Here is an 18,478-nt window from a genome sequence, read left to right as displayed (position 1 = left end):
GTTTCTTCTCCTTCATTATTCAGAAGTGTTGTCAGAGAGCAGAGGTAGTTGGTGAACCTGATTCTAATTTCCTTTATGGTTCCCAAGTAGTTTAGCCATGAGGTAAGACCACGTTGTCTCTATTTTAATTTTGATATAATTACAATTAAGTATATGTTACTTTTATCTTAAATACAATTTATTTAAACTAAAATGGTTTAAGAAATTTACTATGTAATATAGTGATGTTTAATAAACTTTGTTAAAATGCAAAGGAATAAAGGTGTGGATGTGTTGACGTGCTTACCAATGCAGCTCTAAAGCACAATTTAAGTTTCGATAACTTATGATTGATATAAATTGTATTGAATAGAATTATAGAGTGGATTTTTATGTGGTATATTCAAATTTAGAACATTGATATATAAATAACTCTGTAGATGAATATTGCACCATATTGGTATTTCATGGGAAGATCAGTATAACATTCAGTTTCAATAGCAAGAAACTATAAGCTTATTATGGTAATTAGATAATTTATTAATGTCAGTCAACATAGTTTAGTGATGGCATTAAGAAACTAAGGTTTATAAATATAATTTGACTGCTTATTCCTGCAAGAAAATAAATAACTTTTGCTTGCTAAAGCTGTTTGTAATTTGAATCTCTCTAATGCCCATTCATGATCAGATAGACTATTCTCTGAATATTTGATGTTAGTGGTGCTATTATTAAGAGGGAGTGTGCTTCTTGACAGCTGTACTGGGGCAGTGTCTTAAGTAGGTAGTTCTGCATAGCACTGATGGTCAGTCTTGCAAAGTGACTTGGAATTTTAATTTGAATGGGTTTGGGCTAGGGCGACCAAATTATTCCTGGAGTAAACAGGGACTTCCTCAAACTTCTGCCACCTCCATCTGCTACTATACATCGATTGATAAACTGGTCAATTTGGGTAGAGTAGAGTACGATAAGCGAACCCGGTTTTTTATATAGCTCATTTCAATTATTGATATCTTCTAAGTACAGTGTCGTTAAAAAGTTTAGGGACAGGCTTAAAAAAAAACACAAATTTCTGACAAAAGTTTGTTTTTAATGGAAACAAATATTTAAATTTATACAAAATAGTAAAATGGACATGAATACATACAAATAAGTAATCAATAGGTCCTCCATTAGCTTTATAACATTCTTTGATCCGTTTTGGCATCGAATCAATGAGTGTCAGACAGTCTTCCTTCTTGATACTCCGCCATATCTGTGCCAACATGAACTTCAGTTCAGCTTTGTTCTTGGGTTTGTTCTTCCTAGACGACTGGCCATGGTATTCCATAAATTTTTCTATCGGATTAAGATCCGGTTGCTTCGTGGTGGCCACTTCAGAACCTCAACATCATGATTACAGAACATTCTTGTGTGTGTCTTGATTTGTGGCACGGTGCATTGTCTTGTTGAAAGATGTAATTTTCACCAAGCAATTTATTGGCAATGGTAACATGAATTCTTCTAGAGTTTGACAATATGTAATACTGTTCATTGTGCCTTCAACGAACTGAAGCTCCCCAGGACCCTCACTTGAAATGCAACCCCATATCATTACTGCTTCGCCACGGCCTGAACTGCAGGCGCTAACACATGCTGGTAGAAATTTTTCAGTATTGGTACGTCGTACCCTAACTCTGCGCCTTGAAATAGTTCAAAACGGCTTTCATCAGAAACAAAACACGCCGCCAAGCTTCTTTTGTCCACCCTAATCGAGCCTTGCACCAAACTTGGCGTGTCTTTTTGGCCTTGTCATTTTAACAAAGGTTTGCGGATAGCGTAAAATGATTTCATACCTGCATCTCTAAGTCTGGAACTCACAGTTGCTACACTCACATTGTAAACGATCATCATCTTGTTTCATGCTGCTTAGTAAATCAGGTGCACTTGCATTTCGGTCCTTTTTGCTCATCACGAGAGCTTACGATCCTGCCGAGGTTTTGATGTATGCGAGCGTCTTCGGGCCTATCACTCCGGTCCGGGGCCGGGCTAGGTTAAAACGTCGCACTGTATTCCAACACATGTTTTAGACACATGTAAACTTGGATAGCAATTGTTCGGTATGAACTAACCGTTTTATACATACCGATAACTTGCCATTTAATGTCCTCGGACACAGATGAGCGGCCCATAATCACAGCTTTAACTTTTCACAAAACAGCGAAATAAACAAGATTGCACAAAGAAGATTGCAGTACAACTGTCACAATGGCAGTGTGGAATGCGCCGCGCAGGCTTGTTTCACAAAACAACCGTCAGAGGAACAATGACGTGCAGACCACATGTCTGTAAATGAAGGCGTCTACTTGTAGAAGCGAAATTAAAACTCACATTTTTTGTTATAAAATGTTCGAAAATAAAATTTTATTTGTACCCTGACCAGTTGAGTACAAAATTTATTTGTAACATGACATATTTTTTTAAATGATCATCATATTATAATAAAAGTACTGTGCAAGTTTCATTACAATATGGCAAGCCGTATAAGAAGTTATAAAAATAAAATATCTAAAAAACAAGGTTTTTTTTGGCAGTTCCTTAAAAATACATTAATGCATGCTTCTTCCACATTTTTGGAGATAAAATATTGAAATTTTGAATAAAAACTTGAATTGATGTCCTTCAAAACAGCCAACAATCAATAGCATTGAGAAATTAGTTAGTTTAGGGCCAACTGTAACATTTCTCTTTCAGACAGGTGTCCCTAAACTTTCTAGCGACACTGTATATATACAATAACAACTTTAAATCGATATCATGTATCTAAAATATTAAATTCAAGTCACATGTTTTAAGTTACCTAATAGAAATAGTTAAACAATTACCTAATGTAATAAATAATAAAGGAACCATAACTATTAATCAAACGATATAATAAAGATAGGTGACAGGAAAACGTCATTTAAATAATAAAGAAAACGTAATAACATTAACAAACCTCTTGAAACTGAGAAAGATACAGTAAATCATCTACTTAATTTGCAACGTGTGACTTTAGTATTTTATATATATATATGTGTGTTTTGATTTTCGATTATATAAAGTATGTTATTCAATAAGTATCGATGATGGTAATTTAAAAAACCGGGTCCGCTTATCATACTACTCTGCCCTTAATGTATTCTGCTCTATACATGGTTTTACGGGGTTGAAATCATAAATAACTTTGTTTTTTACAATTGAAATGGAAATGCAAGTATGTGGTTATATTTGTGTGCTAGGATTCTTGTTATCAATGATTTTCAGTGTTATCTACTCCTGATAGCTTATCCAGATGTTATGTGGTCAGACCAGTTAAATTATGGGTACTTTGGGATTATACCGACCACACTAGTATGAAGAACACAAAAATAGAAATTTATAGAAACAAACATGATAGAACGAAAAAACAACTCTTCAATTACAAAAATTACAAACTTACAAGCATTTCCAGGTATTGTGATCGTTATTGTTGTCGCTGTTATCTTATCTTTCTCGAGAATCCTGATTACGGCAGACCGCGCGGCATCACGTGATTTGCACGGTACATAATTGCCTTTCCATTACAATTCAATTTATATTTCTGATTAGCCCCTCTAGAATTTGATATTTTACTGATAGGTACTATCTCGAGGGATGTTTTTCTTTCTTTGACATCAGCGCGAAGGCATGGCACTCGCATTTTGGGTGGCGGAATGTGATCAAGAATAAAAACAAGTTTTTAGTGTTTTTTTAATAAAGAGTTTAGTTTGGTAAATGTTTGTTTTTGTTGAATTTTTGTGTTTGGAGAAATGTAGAGGTAAAAACACGGAAGTACAACAAAGCGATGCACCAGCTGAACGGGCGGCGAGACTCTGCAATCACGTTATCTACTAGACGCTCGACTTTGACCTCTGTCTGAGGATGGGGAGGGGTTTGCGATAAGACAATTCCTGTTTTATATTGACGAAATATTGTTCTACGCTAATCTAGTAATCAGTAGAAACGAAATGTGAAATAACGATTCATGTCTGGGTGTGGTCGGTATAATCCCAAAGTACCAAATTATGTACCATCTACTGGTCCGTGCAGTACTTTCAACAATAGTGTCTTTTATTTCTCAATTGTGGCACGTTAACTAGTACATTTAATTAATTTTGAAAGTTTTTTACGTGTTTGATTGCTGATTACCTGATCAGTTAAAAAGGAAATTAATTTGGGATTATACCGACAACACCCAGACATGAATCGTTATTTGACATTTTGCTTCTACTGATTACTAGATTAGCGTAAAACAATATTTCGTCAATATAAAACAGGAATTGTCTTATCGCAAACCCCTCCCCTCCCCATCCTCAGACAGAGGTCAAAGTTGAGCGGTCTAGTAGATAACGTGATTGCAGAGTCGCGTTCGCTTTGTTGTACTTCCGTGTTTTACCTCTACATTTCTCCAAACACAAAAATTCAACAAAAACAAACATTACCAAACTAAAACTAAACTCTTTATTGAAAAAACACTCAAAACTTGTATTTATTCTTGATCGCATTCCGCCACCCAAAATGCGAGTGCCTCCGGCTATCAGCGCGGGCTTCGGCAGCACCGTGCCCCACGCTGATGTCAACGAAAGAAAAACATCCCTCAAGATAGTACCTATCAGTAAAATATCAAATTCTAGAGGGGCTGATCAGAAATATAAATTGAATTGTAATGGAAAGGCAATTATGTACCGTGCAAATCATGTGATGCCGCGCAGCCTGCCGTAATCGGGATTCTCGAGAAAGATAAGATAACAGCGACAATAATACCGATCACAATACCTGGAAATGCTTGTAATTTTGTAATTACAGAGTTGTTATTTCATTCTATGATGTTTGTTTCTATAAATTTATATTTTTTTGTTCTTCATACTGGTGTGGTCGGTATAATCCCAAAGTACCTTTATTTCTTTTTAACTGGTTATCATGGTTTTTCATAGTGAAAGTATAAGTTTGTTGTGTGATCGTGTGTTCTTTTTAAATCAATTGAAGCTATTTTTATGTAAGAAGTTACCATACGGTATGTAAGTACAAAGTACGTACATGTTATGGTTATGTTAGTTGTGCTTATCTATTAAACTTGTCTGTTTTTTACACTATTCATTGGTTTGTATATTTATTTTTATCAACACTGGAAACTAAATTCACATTAATATCTTATTGCTATCGTCTTACTAAACAAACAATTTAAGGTTTTGGGGGTATTAAAATGACAAATAATTAATTTTAGAATGACTTTCCAAAGTGTAACTACTTTTCTTGTAAAAGTTGTAGGTGGTTATGGTTATGTGAATGTACAATATTTGTTTTTTCAAGTTGCATTTCCTATGAAGCAGTAATGGTCTGAGGCATTCGTGATCCATTTAGAATTTTATTTTTTTTTTGATAAGTACTACCTCAAGGGATGTTTTTCACATGACGCCATCAGTGCAGGCTGCAGGTGGCCTGAGGCACCTGTGTCAGGCTAATTTAAACTTTTTTCTTAGAAGGTGTAAATGAAAGAAAACTTCTTTTGTTTAGGTCAAATTCCAGCAGACATAGTTTTTTTTAATATAATATTGACAAATGATATTACTTAATTGTTACAAGGTGTTTAGAGGTGGGAGAAACCGTCAATATTCAAGGGATTTCAGTAATATGGAAATGTCACAATAGACGGGAAAATTGTCTGTTTATTCTTACAGGGAGTCTACTCATCATGGAAGTCCCAAAAAGTCACAGATAGTAATGAAGATTTAGGAAAATCACCAAAAAATCATTGTTTATGACTTTGTCATTGAAATTTTCTGTTTAAATGAATATCTGGTTAAGACATTATAATGATAGCTAGTGAAGTGTTAAAGCCAAATCTTGTATCTGCAAAATGTTCAACAAAGATTTTTTGTTCTAAAATTGATTGATGGGATTCGCTGATGACTCGCTTTGTCATTAATTATCGGCTGATCAATACTATACAACTTACAGATCACTAAAATGTTTTTTGTTTAAAAAAATCTTTGTAGTTACTGTGTATAATCCCGGCCAACAGCTGCATTACCTAAATTACCAATCGTGAATGCGTGATTTTGTTCTACGTTATGTATGAATAATCGTAGATATATAACGTAATTAAAAAATCGTTCTTGTTCAATGACCCATGTTCTGTTTGAAGACATGTGAGTTTTTACATGGATCGCCTCGAGTCTGCTGTACATATTATTGAACAACAGCTGTTCAGCAGTATGAGTTACCAATTGCTATAATGTGTTTATTGTTGTACTTTTGGTAAGAAAATCCATCGATAGATATTTCAATTATTAAATTTTGTAAATAAAATGAATTTAAAATAGTTGTATAAATATTTTGGTTGCAGTTCTGTATATACGACATAAATCGCCACAAGCCTGTTGCGTATGTTTGCGGACAACAGCTGATTGGCAGTATTCTGATTTTTAAAACATAAACACATTAAAACATTGAAAACCTGAAAATTTGAAGAGGGTTTATTGCCCACCCTGATAAATTTCTTGTATTAAATGACAAAATGAAGTGAAGTCATTAAATAACTTTATAAAGTCTTATTCAAAACTGAATTCTGGGACTAGATTGTTCTGAAACATAGGGGGTTGGGGGGGAGGTCAGAGCCGCCTCCTGTCAAGATCCATGAAGAATGATTTACGACAGACTGCCAACCTTATCATTGAAATATTTTGCAGATCATACAAAAAATGTCTTTATGAAACACAAGTTGCCACTTTTCAAATCAATTTCAATGGTTTTCTTGATGAACTTTCAGTTCCAAAAGCTTAAGCTTCTAGCATCATTTTTATAGCCTACTCAAATCTAGAGATTCTTGTAAGAAACTTTTATTGAAAGCGTCAGACCAAATAAACAGCCTACCAGTAAATTAAGAAGACTTTTAACTCTTAAACTTGGGGATTTCCTAGAGCTTACCTCTAGCCTACTGCGAGTTTTTCCTGTTATTGAGCTTTTAATGACATGTTTGAGTTATATTTAATTTAATCTAGTACGTATTTAAATAGTAAAGAAATTAAGTCAGAAATAGTGTAAGACTTACCCAAGATTTTTTACATTATGCAAAAATCAAATGACTTTCACAGATAGGCCTAGGCCTACAACATTCACAAATGACCAGGTATCATTATTATTATTTTACATGTACTTTAGAGTGAAATGGTATTTTGAACAAAAACTAATAATCTGTACATTTGCTATTGACTGGAACCTTATTACATAACAATTAATTATTGTTTTATCAGAACTTGTGAAACACAATGTAGACACAAACCGGTTTTTAATAAAAATAAAAAACAGAACAGACTCAGTGTTGCAACACACCTGATTTGAGCCATTTGTCTGGTTCCTATAAACCACCTAAAAAAACATTTCCCAGACGAAAATAAAGAATATGATGTCCTCTTTGTAACAATATAAAATATCGCTGGAAGTAGTTCAATACTAATGGCACCAGCATATACGTACGTCTGCATTTAAGCCATGAAAATCCATTATAGTTCAAAACTGTTATAGTGATTACAGTCACCTAATGCTACAAGTTTATTTATGAGTGTAAATGTAATAGTATTTATACTTGTACTTGACCCAAAAATCTTATATATTCTCACAATAATTACTTTTTGAGAATATTACTATTAACCCATTTAGTTGACAACCAACAAAGTTTAGGTGTGTCATTTTTTATAAGTGGTGAGCAGATTATAGTATTGCAAGAAATCCTGACTAGAATTTGTATTTTATATCATTTTTTAAACCGAATTTATTCAAGTAAATATTAATATATTGAAATGATATTGGCATTATTTTTCATAGAATTAAGTACTCTTTCCGATAATATGTTATTTAGTTTATAATATTATATAATATTATTACAGACTCTTATTTGAATATTTATTAATTTTGTTCTAGTACTTTAAAACTACAGAAGAGGCTTGCAGCCTCTGTGATGGGATGTGGGAGAAAAAAAGTTTGGCTTGATCCCAATGAAATCAATGAAATAGCCAACACCAACTCTCGTAAGTTGACTATAAATATCTATAAAGCATGGTTTTTTTTATATTAGTTTAATTAAAATGTTTATTTATGATTAATTAATCCTTTCCTGTACCCTGTTGTTCCTTATACATGTATTTATTGCTGAGCGAGAATGCATGGCTTAAATTAAAATATTGTTATATATTGTGGAATACTACAGATGTTTTTCTTATAAATTCTAATCATAAAAGACACAAATTATATGGTCGGGGAAGTAATGATCGGGAAAGCTGCTGGCAATCATTTGAAAGAATACAATTAACACTACTTTGAAATTAAAAATACATAACCACACAATAACAAAAACAGGCACCAGATGAAAGTTGACAGTCATAATGCCGCCAAGCAGTGTCTATGTACTTTGGTATTATCCGGAGGCCACTATATTTGGATGAATTTTCCTTTTCAGGGACCAAAATAGAGTATTTAAAAAGAACAGACTTTATTTAACCTATTTTGGAATTACAAGTAATTACAATGAATGGTTTATTGTGTTCTGCTTCCCATCAGGAAGCAATGTCACTACTTCTTCAGATCGCCACATGTATACTGCCAATAAAAATCTTTCTTCTTCAGTTCAAGGTAAATCTCAGATGTATATTTTCGTGATGAAATCATAAATTAATCAAGCCCACGACGGTGAATGAAAGCATAAGCCAGAAGAACAACAATTAATGACAGGTGATATGTGCATCTAGGCCTACTTGAAAGGCTGCTCATCTAGGCCTATTGGAGACAATTTGGTAACAGGAATTGTGACATCTGGTATTTTTTTATTCATTATGAAACAAGGAAAGTACTAGTAACATAATGAAGTATACTTTGGTTCCCGATAAGGAAATCTCGTCCAAAAATAGTAGCCCCCTGGGATAATACTAAAGTACCTCAGTATAGAGGGAACACTCAATAATCTCACTTGTACTTAATGTTTGCTTGGTCAATATTTAGTTCAAAAACATTAAATAGTGTTTTTTTTTTTAGAAGGATAATTTTATAGTGAATACAAAAACAACACCATTGGAAATATTCAACCTTATTTTAATTTTTGGTGATTTAATTTATTGAAGTCCAGTTAAACAGGCTCTGGCTATTCTTGCACATCTTATTGATGTCCGTAAAAACGGACTATGGCATTGAAAGTGTCAAGAACTTTAAACCTATTCTGGGTTAGCAAAATGTAATAAAAGAGTACCTATGTAAAACAATTTTAATACATGATATTTTGATTACGCTAAGCTCTAAGAACTTTATTGTATAAACTACACCAATCATAGTATACCATTATCTATTTATAAGTAAACTTATAAAGTAGTAGTACACAATTTAAAATTAAGTAGTTGTAATTGCAGGTGGACTCATTATTGAAATTAATGCAATTACAAATCACCAATACTGAAACTGCATGGTATTTACAACTTGCAAAACTATAACAAACTACGTAGATGTTGTAGGAACCTGTAATGCAGCTTCACATCCGAAAATGAATAAATATTCTTTGCTTGTTTTATAAATGCCAAGGTTAAAATAACTTAAGCATAGCTCAATAACTAGATTGGCAAGTTATGACTACATACTATGATAAGCTGTATTATTGCCATACAGCCAATAATGCACAATGTAACTTGAGTGGAAGAGGTTAAATTATCAAAATGTGTATTATCATTTTGGTATAATATAAAGTTATGTGTTGAATTCAATTCTACATACTTTACAACTTGTAATAGGTTTCATATAGTTTATATTGAATTCTGATTAAATTGGCTAATTTTTAAAGAATTGATTAAAAACTATTTTAGATAATTTAAAAAACATCCTTCGAGATAGATTCAAGCTTAAGAACATAGAGGGACTGAATTCCTTCTGTCCATAAAGGTTAACTGTGCGCTTTCTTTGAAATATGCGTATTTCATGACATCCCATGTAAGACTAAGGACTAGCTAGGCAAACTACATTTATTCATGCTTTTGATTTATATTCTGCATCAATACAATCTACAATATCTCAAAGTTTGGCTCTAATCTATTTGTCAGTGTTTGACTATTTTAATAGCAATTTTAAGCCTGAGACTTAAGTAAAGTCTTGTTTCAGGACAAAACATTCGTAAATTAATCAAGGATGGGTTGATCATCAAAAAACCAGTAGCAGTCCATTCCAGGGCCAGAGTGAGGAAAAACACAGAGGCCAGGAGAAAAGGTCGTCACTGTGGTTTTGGCAAAAGGAAGGGTACAGCAAATGCTCGAATGCCAAGAAAGGTATGTAAAACAGTTTTGTTTTATACAGTGTCACAATCCTAAAATTGGGTGTATTCTCTCAATTATCAGGCTAATACTGTAATAATTTGTGTTCATGTTATTTATTTGTACATGTTTTATTGATAATATTGTTTCAAGTTCTACGTAATAGTAATATCGTTACAAGTTCTACGTAATAGTAATATTGTTTCAAGTTCTATGTAATAATAATAGTATTTTATTTGATTTAAAGAAAAGTGTTCTGTTAGAAAATGTGTACTGATTTAAGTATTCTCACAGTATACAAGAGCGTGATAAAATATTTAAGGTAATCAACATGAAGTTTGCACTGTTAGCACCAATCCGTTATGTAAACTTATGTTCTGCTCATCACGTTTTTAGTTTCAAAAAGCTTAGATAAGCTTAATAGTTACATAGTTTCTTCATCAAGGGGTTATCTTCTACTGAAATCAAGGCAGAGATGGATGTTACATTAGGTTAGTCGGCCCCCTTTCTTTGCTACTGTATAATCCTGAGTTGTGGATTATAAACGTAACTTTACAAGCAAGCAGGTTGCTAAATGGTCCATCTATAATAACTACCGGTTTAAATTAAATTCAAGTGGCAGATTGTTGGCATTTCAAAAGAGAGGGCGCATCACACATTAACTGATATCTGGGTATGATAAAATTGTCAGCAAGGCGGATACAATGTTGGCTAGCTCCACACGAAAACCTGGACTGTGTTGCATCAGCACAGAATTGCTTGAAGCTCAATAACTATTTTTAACAAAATTTTACACAAATTTATTGCAATTGATATATTCTGGATTCAGCACTTATGAAAACAATATAGCCTAAACAGTGTAATCACTAAATTTAACTCTTTGTACGTTGTAAGCGGAATATTCCGCTGAGTCAATACAGCTGGGACCAATCACAACAGAAGGTTTTGTTTGCTTTGTCAGTCTGCGCCATCACCAGTGAGCAAGCTGTACGCTCTAAGCGGAAATACTCGCGGGTGACAATCAGCTGCCGGCGGCCGCTGTGTGTTGTTGTTTATTGTTTATAACCTGCTATACTGCTTTAGCTGTCTGTTGTGCGAGGTTATCCACATCGATAATGTGATAAACTATATCTATGTAAAACATGTGAGGCCAAGTCTGCCCTCCGCCCAGATGAGTGTTTTGAGATTTACCACACACAAGTCCAATATTAGTGTGCCTTTTTTATTTTTGTACCATTTTGTGTTCTTTATATATTCCATATTTTTCATGGATTTGTTCCCTTCATTATCTACTGATTTTGTATAAGTAATAAATATATAGTAGTACTGTTGAGATAACTTTTGCTACTTTCAGAAGTTTTTTGTACTTTATATACTGCTGTGTATATTTACATGTTTATGTACTCATATGTAAATAAAATAAAAGCAATATAAAAACTATCATATGTTTTCATTAGTTGCAAGACCAATAAACCTAAAAAAAATATATAACTTTGAAAAAATTAAAATTATTTATTTTTTTATTGAGAATTAGAGCAATTTGATACAAGTTGCTTTCAGTGTACGAAGGGTTAAAAACCATAACACTAATACTTCTTATTTTGTGAAACCTTTTAATTTAAATATAAACTGTGAACTTCAGGAATTCGACTCCAAAGAAAGCGATTCAATCAACAGTTTTGTGGGATGTCACAACATCTTACTTGTAGATTATCTTATAAAGGATAGAACTATAAATGATTCATAATATGCTAAAACCTCAATTGTTGACAAATTGATATAATTTGAAGCTCTATATACAACTTGGTCGTTAAAGAAGGCTTTAGAAAAAATTGTATTTAATAGTTTTTTAACGTTATATTTTCAGAATATACCTCGTATTTGCAAACCGTTGATGTATAAACTATTATTGATACATTTTGAAGTTAAATCTCAGTTCGTAAAATAGTTTTTAGATCAGGCAAAAATCAGATTGGTGTTTTTGTAGCTGGATTCCTCCTTAGGGTTCGTTTTTAAGTGACACAATTTCTATGACCTAATTGGATTATATGTGTGTTTTTTAGGTATTGTGGGTGAATCGAATGAGAGTTCTGAGGAGGCTTCTAAAGAAATATAGGGAAGCAAAGAAGATTGACCGTCATCTCTACCACCAGCTCTATATGAAAGCAAAGGGTAAGTACGAAGTATGTTTTATACATGTTTTTTTGGAAGATCACAAAAGTAAACTTTGTATCTCTTCCCTAAAACACATACCAACATTAGAACACAGTGGTGTTGTTTATGTACCGTACATCATAAATATTTATAGGAAAAAGAGTAATTTTCAAGACTAAAAATTTATACGTCCAATAGTCAGGTTAGACCTTCGCTATTCTTCGAATAATTTTGGAAAAGCATAACATATAATCCAAATTGTTAGAAACGTAGTAGGCTTATTTGATATTTATAAATATTTATAGCAAACAGAATATTTATCTAGACAGAAAACTTTCGCATGTCTTTATAGGTTAGACTTTTGGTATTGTACGAATAATTTTGAAAAAGCATATAGTATAATCCAAATTATAAGAAACAATGAAACAAGTAGTTATAAAATTACTTTTTATCTAAAGAAATACAGTAAATGAACACTCCATTTTGGGAGAGATAGATCTATAGCCCACAAAGAAATAGGAACTTTGTTGAACAAATAAATAATGGTTTTAGCACTAAAACATGCCACTTTCATCATCTATTTATAATAAAACGCTTCACAATAGCACATAAAGTATCTTTAATAGTATATTATCTTAAAAAAGAACTTGCTGCATTTCACATAGGTTATAGCTCATATTACCTTGGTGGCTAGAACGACAAACTGATTGGACACCTGTTGTGGGAGAAAAAATTTACCTTCAACTTCGTTTTGAAACTTTCTAAACCCACATCAAAATTTTCAAAATACTTCCTTGACAATTCTTTCATTGCATTAACTCAAAGACATTTATTATTATTTAGATCCATCAAATTATAAAATATTTTTCTTGAATAATGTATTTTATGCAGTTTACTTACCCATTCTAAGGGTTTGGAAGTGTTTATTATAAACAAGGTAGGAAAATGGATGAAATGGCAGTTTACAGTGCTGGAAAATTAATAATTTATGCATTTGGTAATCAATAAATAGTAAAAAATCCAGAAGGGCATTATGCGCTTCCGAACAACACACAGAGTTTTCTAAGTGCATCAACAATGCAATTTGCTCACTCCTAGGGTTAAACTAATTGTCTCACTTGTGTTGTATCAGTTTTCTTGTTTTAAAATATATTCCTATGTTTTAGGTAATGTCTTTAAAAACAAACGTGTATTGATGGAGTTCATTCACAAAAAGAAGGCAGAGAAAGCAAGAACGAAAATGTTGAAGTAAGTAATTATAACTTTTATAATCAGTTGTGTTAACCCTCAGCAGGCACACAGTAAGCAGACGTTTTGGAATCAGTTATTATTTAATTATTTTTGGCAGAATACTTGGTGAAGTATATTATTACCTAACAAATAAAATTGTATTCCCCTTTGTATTGAAGAAACGTCTTTTACTAGCAACTGTTTTTTGCTGTAATCAGCTGATCGGGCTGACAGTCTTATTATTTACGTCTGCTGCCATTGTGTTTTGGTCTGGTAATTGATTTATTTTGAGTTATGTTTTGTTTTAGTTATTAGTAATATGGCTGATAAAGACACACTCATATTTAGGGACAAATCGAGTGGTTTGAGAAAACTAATAGCAGGCTAGTTCAACGTTTAATTTTTGTGAAAAAAAATTTATACTAATAAGCAAGTATTATTGCTTATTGTTTCATGAAAACAACTATGTCGTATAGTAGGCCATATATAGGTTGATTTTTAGTGTTGTACAGGAATTGGACAAAAAGACTGAACAATGTTAATGAATTTTATGAAAAATTGAAAAAAAATTTAGCCCTTTTAACCCTGGCCATTATATAAAGTAATGTGCCAGAATCTCAAGCCATTTTTAGACAAAATGTAAGTGTTTTTTTTAAACAGCTATTTTTTAAGATATCAAGCTAACTTTTTAATTTAGTTTATAAAAATATACAAGTCATGTCGTGAAAATTATATTTTTTTTAATACATATACAAAAGTAAAAAAGTTTAAGGATGGAAACCAGTCAAAAACATATTGACACAAAAATACCCATTTATTTTATTGAAGGAGGAGCTCAACTTCTTATTGGAATACACTACTTTGTAATAATTGATAAACGTAAAGTCACAATTCTCCAATAATTTTATTTTTATACACGAGACCTTTCAGCATCAAAGATACCATTGTCAGGTGTAAAACATTTATTTTATGTTTAATTTAATCCTTAAAGGAAACAAAAATTACAGGGCTATCTTACTTATAAGTAGAATAACATCCATTTTTGTAAAGATATGTCATTTTTCCTTTTTGCCATTTCTGGGCAAGTCAGTGTAATATAAGCTTAGAAATTCACAGTACTTAAAATAAACATAAAACCAAAGTTATTTCTGACAAAATAATTAAAACTATTCTTAGCCTAAATTCATAGATAACCATCACTCAAATCATATTCACTAACCCACATCCACACCATTTTCAATCAGGTTACTAATTGGTATTTTTCCTTATGGGAGACTTGGAACGATTTCTTTTACTAATTTTCAAATCAAACGTATAATAAACTAAACTTTTAACTGCCCTACGTTACACCATTTTTACCTAAAACAATGAAGAAAATGGAATATTCACAACCAAATGAAATACAGTTGCCTGCAACAAGCGTGACCAGTCAGTTAAGCTGAACTGTAACTGTCACGTACTGACAAAATTCGAAGTCAAAGCTTTACAAACTAATATATTTCAATGCAATATATCTTTGTGCACAAGTCTGTGGAATTTCAAAGCATTGGTAAAGTAGGTGACCAGTAAAGTAATAAAAAGTGCACGTCCGCACTCCACGGACATCAGGAGTTCATGCTATTTTTACGATGTCTGTATAATACAAATTAAAAAAATAATAAGGGTTAAAAACATGTTTTAAGTAAAGCCACTAAAACCATGTATATTTTGGGTGAGTACAAAATTTGACTTCTTTTCTATACTTAGGAATTTTAAAATATCTCACACATATGACAAGATAGTGTAAAGTTGTAAAACATTCATATTAACCCTTTTACTGCCGAAAACGCCAACATCCGATATGTCGGACGTCTGTTTTTTTTATTGCTACTGGCTACTGTTATGTTCAAATGCCGAAATATTCGGTATTTTGGTTGTTTAGGAGCAAATGATAATGAAAGAAGCCATTTGAAGAACTTTGGATTTCTATTTTCGTCGTCTTTGACTAGAATTGACGAACTACCTAGACAGCTGTCAAAATCAGTTGATCGGGTTATGTTACTGAAATCTTTGTTCATTGTTGTTGTTTACAATGTTACCGAAAGTTTTTTGAAGTGTTACTTTTGTTGATCAAGGATAAAATGAGTAAAAGAGTTACATCTAACTCTCCTGTGAGTGAGGGAACAATAATTCAGTGCAAGACGAACTGAGTGACGATTTCCTTCAGAATTTGTCAGATTCAGATGCCGAGAACGAATCTGATATTAGTGTTAGGGCTATTGATGACAATCAAAGTAATGTGGATGACACTGATGACGATCCTGACTGTATCTTACCATCAGATAATGAGGAGTTATTAGATAGTGAGGGGGATGTGGCACAGATGAGGGGGATGTGGCACAGATAAGTTTACCTTCAATTTCCACTGGTAGGCCTAGAGGAGGCCTACCAGTTTTGGGAAAATCCTCATAGTGCAGCTATGTTTCAAGGTAGCACCTTCAAATTTGGTATATGTTCTAAGCAATTGCTCTAGTTTATAATGATATCATGCTCATAATTTTAGTATAATTTTAAAAATAAATTATCAGATGCCAAACACAATTTTTATTTTTTTATTTACATCATTTTTAAAATTAAATAATGAGTTTGTTTCAAATTAAAATGTCTTTTTATTATTAAAAAAACAGCATTTAAATACGAGTAAATAAAATAAAAAATCATGCAAATCTAATGAAAAATAAAAAAGATACAGCATTTTTTGTAAATGAATGCACGACAGCGATTTTCCTCCTTGGCAATTATGACTGGTACAATAAAAAAAATGGCCGGCAGTAAAAGGGTTAAGCACATCCCAACACCAAATATTTTTTTGAAAATAAGAAAATAATACCGAAGATAATTTATTACTATTACCTGAAATATTCTGAAAACTATGATATATAATATATTTTATATTTAAAGAAGTTTGAGAGGTTTATAACAGTTTAAGTTTAAAGCTTACAAATAAATAAAAAAAAGAGTGCCAGTACTGGAGCAGAGACCACCATTCAAGGGCTAAATTAATTTAGGTGACCAGAATACAAGTGACTTAATCCTAACTGATAATACGGTTTTGAAATACTCATGGTTGGAGTTTTTATTACCTATATTTATTCTGCATTTCAGTCACAATGAGATTCATCGGTTCAGTAAATGAGAATTTTGAATGGAAAACGCAAAAAATTTATTTTTTATAACTCAGTATGTGTCTTACAGTGACCAGGCAGAGGCCCGTCGGCTGAAGGTGAAGGAGGCCAAGAAGCGGCGAGCAGAGCGTTTGACACAAAAGAAGCAGGAGCTCTTACAGTCGTATCAAAAGGAAGATGAAGCAGCAGCAGTAAAGAAGTAAAAATTTTCCCAATCTGATTTTTTTAAAGAATGTTTTGTTGGAGAAAATAAAAAAAAACTTTAACAACAGAAAATTCTTAATTTATTTATAATCCCAACTATTTCTTCTTTTATTTTAATTAGGCTTAAAGAAAAATATGAAAATTGATACTAACCCCTTTAGGTTAGTATCAATACCAACAAGAAACTAGTCTTAGTTTAGGTAAAAGTTGTGTTAATTTAAGTGTTGTCGACTCAAGCTGTAATCCTGGGAAGTCTGGTGGAGAGATGTGGGTGAAGGTTTTACATCTTAACATACAATCAATGAGAAACAAATTGCATGAATTAGCTGTCCTTTTAGATGAAGCTGATTGTGATGTCCTTTTGGTCAATGAACATTGGTTGCTTCACGATGAGGTAACTTTGTACGTTCCAAGAGGTTTATAGGTTAGCTGCAGCGTATTGTAGAGATGAGCCGTATGGAGGTTCCTCTATCGTATTTAAGGAGCATTTCTCATTTGAAATTATTGATATCTCACATCTACCAGGTTTCTAGAAGCTGTTTGTATATATGTAAGTAATCTTAATGTAATATTTGTTTCTCTGTATAGAACACCAGATACCAATAGCAATATTTTCTTTAACTATCTAGAATCCCTTTTGCACTTTGTCTGTGATAAGAAGCCTAAAAGTTATATTGTTCTTGGAGCTGATTTCAATATTGACTTCTTAATGGATAAAGATGTAGAAACGGTAACACTTGTTAACTTATTAAAATCATTCAACTTATATCATGCAAATAGTATTCCTACAAGACAAAAACGATTAATCGATAACATTGTAACAAATATAGATAAAAATTGTTTTAAAAGCAGTCTATGGAATTATCAGATATCTGACCATGGCATAATTTATTTTAAGTTCTGTGTAGCGTCAATGCCTTCTCAGGTAAAACATATTTCTTTTAGGAAATCCAAAGAAACTGACTTTAATTTGTTTGTCCAACACTTGTCTAAGTGTGATTGGCATGATCTTTATAAAATTGATGACTCAAATGTTGCTTTTGAATTTTTTGTAAATAATCTTAAGACTTTATATGATTTTTTTTGTCCAAGAGTTCAGAAAACTATTAAGGTTCAAAGCCACAAGAAAGCTGTTAACTCCAAATGGTTTGATGAGACCTGTCATAAAATGAGAAATATTGTTAATACACTGAGGGATATGTTAAAAATACCTACCTATAGGAACAATGCTGCCTTAAAAAACTGTTACAACGTACAAAGGAGAGTGTACAGGGAAAAAATCAAAGATGCTAAGATAAATTGTAATGATGAATTTATTAATAATGCTAGTAATAAGTGTTTAGCGGCGGAATCAGTTTAGTGTAAAGTCGGAATCAGGTAACCATTTTCAGAAGGATAATCTGCTGCCATTGATAACGCCAGAAC

The 18,478-nt window shown here is 32.4% G+C and overlaps 1 protein-coding gene across 1 annotated transcript; it reads left to right on the top strand.

Moving 5' to 3' along the window:
- LOC124362503 (60S ribosomal protein L19) lies at positions 1–17,120 on the top strand. The gene is made up of 6 exons (XM_046817062.1): positions 1–102; positions 7,939–8,045; positions 10,153–10,316; positions 12,365–12,473; positions 13,622–13,703; positions 16,920–17,120. The coding sequence occupies exons 1-6, from the start codon at positions 98–100 to the stop codon at positions 17,050–17,052; spliced, it is 600 nt and encodes a 199-aa protein (XP_046673018.1). The 5' UTR covers positions 1–97; the 3' UTR covers positions 17,053–17,120.
- The last annotated feature ends 1,358 nt before the right edge of the window (positions 17,121–18,478 follow it).

The sequence above is a fragment of the Homalodisca vitripennis genome, chromosome 5, assembly GCF_021130785.1.
Source record: "Homalodisca vitripennis isolate AUS2020 chromosome 5, UT_GWSS_2.1, whole genome shotgun sequence".
Taxonomy (NCBI): Eukaryota; Metazoa; Arthropoda; class Insecta; order Hemiptera; family Cicadellidae; genus Homalodisca; species Homalodisca vitripennis.
Note: the sequence above shows the minus strand (reverse complement) of the source record. Positions and strands in the feature narration are given on the sequence as shown.